This window comes from Erinaceus europaeus, chromosome 13 (genome assembly GCF_950295315.1).
Source record: "Erinaceus europaeus chromosome 13, mEriEur2.1, whole genome shotgun sequence".
Classification (NCBI taxonomy): Eukaryota; Metazoa; Chordata; class Mammalia; order Eulipotyphla; family Erinaceidae; genus Erinaceus; species Erinaceus europaeus.
This window is the reverse complement of record NC_080174.1, coordinates 68042059-68046844: the sequence shown is the minus strand read 5'-3', so window position 1 is coordinate 68046844 and position 4786 is coordinate 68042059. Positions and strand designations below refer to the sequence as shown.

Here is a 4786-nt window from a genome sequence, read left to right as displayed (position 1 = left end):
TCCTTTCTTGTTGGTTCAATTCTGATGTTAGATAATTAACTTGAGATCTTTGCTTTTTGTTAATGTGGGCCTGTATTGCTATAAACTTTCTTCTTAAGGCTTCTTTTGCTACACTCCACAAGATCTGATACCTGTTCTATTCATTCTTGTTTTTTCTCCAAGTAACTTTTTTGGGGGGTCTCCCTACAGGTAGAGACCAAAAGTTTGAACCTGGGTCCTTGCACATAGTAACATGTGCCTAACCAGATGGACTACCACCAGCCCCAGTACTCATGAGTTCAGTCAAGTAACTTGAAAGTGATTATCTATAGTCTGACACAGATATGGAAAGTTTTTATTATCAAGCACTCTGTATGACATATCCTCCAGGGACATGAGATCTCTTTTCAGAAGATAGATACATGCACATGATATCGCCGGGGGGTGGGGGGGAGCCTCTGGCTTTCACTTCCTTTCCCATTTCTCTCTTCTTTCCTTTGCATTCAGAAGCTCTTTCCTTAAACCCCAAGTCCTTTTGTAAATCTTTGAAACTTATGTCTTCAGCGACATTTTGCTCTTTTTATAAAATTAGCATTAGCCACAACTGCTGTTTCTTCATAGATTTCTCCAGTCCCCCCCCCCACAAAATTCTTACTATTATTATTAATCAGCATACCTTAGGAGCAGGTCAGTTTGCTGGAGATAGAAAAATGTTGAAAAACACAGCAAATAAAACACAGGCTAAATAAGCTACAATGGCTATCCAAAACCTTGCATCTTTCAGCAGTGCTTTATTAAAGCAGCTAAACACAGTGTAACCTATGGACATTCCAGCAAATCCACCTGCAATATGGGCTGCAAAAGATACCTTGGGAAGAAAGAGGAGAAAAGCATAAATAAGTAAATGGCAAAATACTAGTTACATGTTTCATTTCCATCACTTTTACTAAAAGCAAATAACATCACAGTCAATCAGGAGGAGTCTTAAGTCTGAAGAACAAAGAGGCAAGGCAAGGGACACAAACTTCTGTGTGCAGAGAGGAGATATTCTGAAACGTGAAGCTGAAAATGTCATTTGTGATGCTCTGAGTATGCAGGAGCCATTCTTTCTCATTTTTTATTACCATATTTAGAATGGCTCTATATAGTGCCAACCACTATAAATTTGCCTTATTTGATGACACTTTTTATACTGATATGATAGGTAAATGAATTTCTTAAAAAAAAATTATAGAGGGGGCTGGGCGGTGGCGCACCAGGTCAAGCACACAGTCTGCAATGTAAAGACATACACAAAGATCCTGGTTCAAGCTTCCACCTCCCCACCTGCAGAGGGTCACTTCACAACCAGTGAAGCAGGTCTGCAGGTATCTTTCTCTTTTTCTATCTTCCCCTCCCCTCTCAATTCCTCTTTGTCCTATCCAAAAAAATTGAAAAACATGGCCTCCAGGAGCAGTGGAGTCACAGGGCCAGCACCAAGCCCCAGTGACAAGGATTATCGTTAGGGCTCAATGCCTGCACTAGGACCCGCTGCTCCTGACAGCTAATTTTCTTTCTTTCTCTCTCTCTCTCTCTTTCTTTTTTCTATTGTTGTTGGTGCTGCTGTTGCTGTTGTTGGATAGGACAGAGAGAAATTGAGAGAGGAGGGGAAGACAATGAGGGGGGGAGAGAAGGATAGACAACTGCAGACCTGCTTCACCGCTTGCGAAGCGACCCCCCTACAGGTGGGAAGCCAGGAGCTCCCACCCGGATCCTTATATAGGTCCTTGCGCTTAGCTCTATGTGCACTTAACCTGGTACGCTACTGCCGGCCCCCAAAAGTATTTTTTTAAGATACATAGCATATTGCCTTCCAAAGTTGACATTGGCAGGTCAGTTTGCTGGAAATAGAAAAATGCTGAAAAACACAACAAATAACACACATAATTTTTAAATAAGAAATGACAAATTGAACTCACCGGTGACTCATTTTCAGGGACAAAAAATCTTCTATAAAGAGCAAAGCCCATGTCTGATGCAACTGGAAGGAAAAACAACCTGATGAAACGCTGGGACCTCCACGTGTTTTGGTTCTCCTCTAATAATGATACCAGCTGACATTTATTAGAACTTACTTTGTGCCAGGTGCTGTTCTAAGAGCTTTATATAGATCAGCCACGTCACTAGTCTTCACAAAAGCCCAATGAGTTAAGCACTGTCATCCCATTTTACAGATACATTCATCCAACAAGTATCTATTGATCAACTTTTATGTGCCAGGCACTATTCTGTATGTCGGAGGTCCTACAGTGAACATATAAGAATGCTCTGCCTTGTGGTCTAGGAGGTGGTGCAGTGATAAAGCTTTGGACTCTCAAGCATGAGGTCCTGAGTTTGATCCCTGGCAGCACATGTGCCAGAGTGATGTTTGGTTCTTTCTCTCTCCTTCTGTCTTTCTCATAAATAAATAAAATCTTTAAAAAAAAAAGAAAAAAAAAGAATGCTCTACCTCTTGGAACTGATAGTCAAGTAGTGGGGAGGCAGACAAATAAATACAATATTCAGTAATTAGCATAGAATTAAGTAGAATGGAGATGCAGGGCTGTGATTTTTAATAGGAAGGCTCACTTAAAATATGACATTTGATGGAGATAAATGTACAAATCATGCTGATATTTAAAGTAGTATTCTTTAAAACAACACTGAGATAACAGTTCACTCCTGTGAGAATGTCATACATGAGAAAACACAATAATACCAAGTGTTGGAGAGGTTGTGGGGTAAAGGAACACTTCTGCGTTGTGGATGGGAATGTCAATTGGTCAGACGCCTGTGGTGAGCAGTCTGGAGAACTCCCAGAAGGCTACAAATGGACATAACCTATGACTCAGCAATTCCTCTCTCTTGGGGATATATCCTGAGGGATCAAACACACTCATCCAAAGAGATCTATAAAAAAAAAAAAAAAAACCAAAGAGATCTATGTGAGAAAACACAAGTAGAACCTGAACTGGAATTGTGGAAGATGTCCTATGTAGTTCTTTGGCCCATTTTTTTTATTGGGTTTTTTTTTTTCCCAATAAAAAAAACTTGTACTGTTGAACTGTACAAGTTCTTTGTAGGCATTTTATATCAATCACTTGTTGGTTTGGCATATTGCACCAAAGTAAAAGACTCTTGGGTGGGGTGAGGGGAGAATACAGGTCCAAAAAGGATGACAGGACCTAGTGGGGGCTGTATTGTTATATGGAAAACTGGGAAATGTTATGCATGTACAAACTATTGTATTTTTACTGTTGAATGTAAAACATTAATTCCCCAATAAAGAAATTTTTTTAAAAAGGTCTATGTATATACACTTAGCTCATAGAAACATCACTATCGTAGCCCAAACTTGGAAGCAACCTAGGTGTTCAACAACAGATGAATGGCGAGCATAGTTGTGGAATACTACTCAGCTATTTAAAGTGATAAATTCAGGTTCTTTACCTCATCTTGGATGGAGCTTGAAGAATCATGTTGTGAGATAAGCCGGAAGGAAGGGGATCAATATGGGCTGATCTCACTTATGGACAGATGTTGAGAAATAAGAAAGGGAAAGGACTCTGAAAGCAAAGGATTCTGGGAAAGGAAAGCAGGAAAAGGACTCGGAGAAGGAGGTAGGGGTTGAGGTCCTGGTGCATGATGGTGAAAATAGGCCTAAGTTGGGATGAGAGTGTTTTCAGGCACGGTGAGAGGAGAACTTTTACCCACATGTCAATAACTGTAAGGAACACTTTTTTTTTTTTTACTTACGCTGAGCAAAAGGAATTGTATGAGCTGAACATAATTAGCATAACACTGATGTCAGCCAGACATCAAAAGCATATGAGAGACATACACAAATATACAAGGGATTGTGGATATGGGAAGTCTGCTGGACGTTGCTCTCTTTCCCTGCTTGCCCTTCACCTGGTCATCTCTGTCTTCTACTGGGACCCACACAATACTGTAGCTGAATGCTAGTGAACTAAGTTTAAGGAGTCGTGCTTTTGCCACATGTCTAGCTAGCCTTTTTTCTCCTATTTTCTCATTGTGGTTTTTATGTATCTAAATAAACCTGCTGTTTTAAATCCCAAGCAAAAGCCCCCAGAAGTTTTTTGTTTTTTACTATAAACAACTTTACTGGGGGGGGGGGGGGCGCCAGGCAATGGCACACCCAGTTAAGCACACATAGTATTGAGCACAAGGAACCATGAAAGGATCCTGGTTCAAGCCCCTGACTCCCCACCTATAGGTGGGATACTTCACAAGTACTAAAGCAGGGTTTCAGGTGTCTATTTTTCTCTCTTCCTCTCTGTTTCCCCCTCCTCTCCCAATTTCTCTCTGTACTATCCAGTAAAATGGAAAAGAATGGCCATCAGGAGCAGTGGAATCATAGCCCCAGCACTGACCCCTAGTGATAGCTGTGGAAGCAAAAAAAAAAAAAAAAAGGGGAGTCAGGCAGTAGTGCAGCAGGTTAAGCTCACGTGGCCCAAAGTGCAAGGAACTGGGGTAAGGATCCTGGTTCGAGCCCCAGCTCCCCACCTGCAGGGGAGTTGCTTCACATGTGGTGAAGCAGGTCTGCAGGTGTGTCTATATTTCTCTCCCCCTCTCTGTCTTCCCCTTCTCTCTCCATTTCTCTCTGTCCTATCTAACAATGATGACATCAATAACAACAATAACTACAACAACAACAAAAAACAAGGGCAACAAAAAGAAAAATAAATACATATAAAAATAAAAATAACTGTACTGTAAACCATTAACCCCCCCAATGAAATGATAAATAACAAATAAAGAAGTAAAA

General features: G+C 40.8%; 1 protein-coding gene across 1 annotated transcript in view; it reads right to left on the bottom strand.

Moving 5' to 3' along the window:
- Window positions 1-647: 647 nt before the first annotated feature.
- Window positions 648-4786, bottom strand: part of RHBDL2 (rhomboid like 2) — a 67312-nt gene continuing 63173 nt past the window's right edge. The window contains exons 7-8 of the mRNA XM_060206173.1: window positions 1938-1999; window positions 648-847 (exon numbers count right to left, since the gene is read on the bottom strand). Of these exons, the coding sequence (XP_060062156.1) occupies window positions 668-847; window positions 1938-1999 (242 nt within the window). The 3' untranslated portion in view covers window positions 648-667. The remainder of the gene's footprint in view (window positions 848-1937; window positions 2000-4786) is intronic.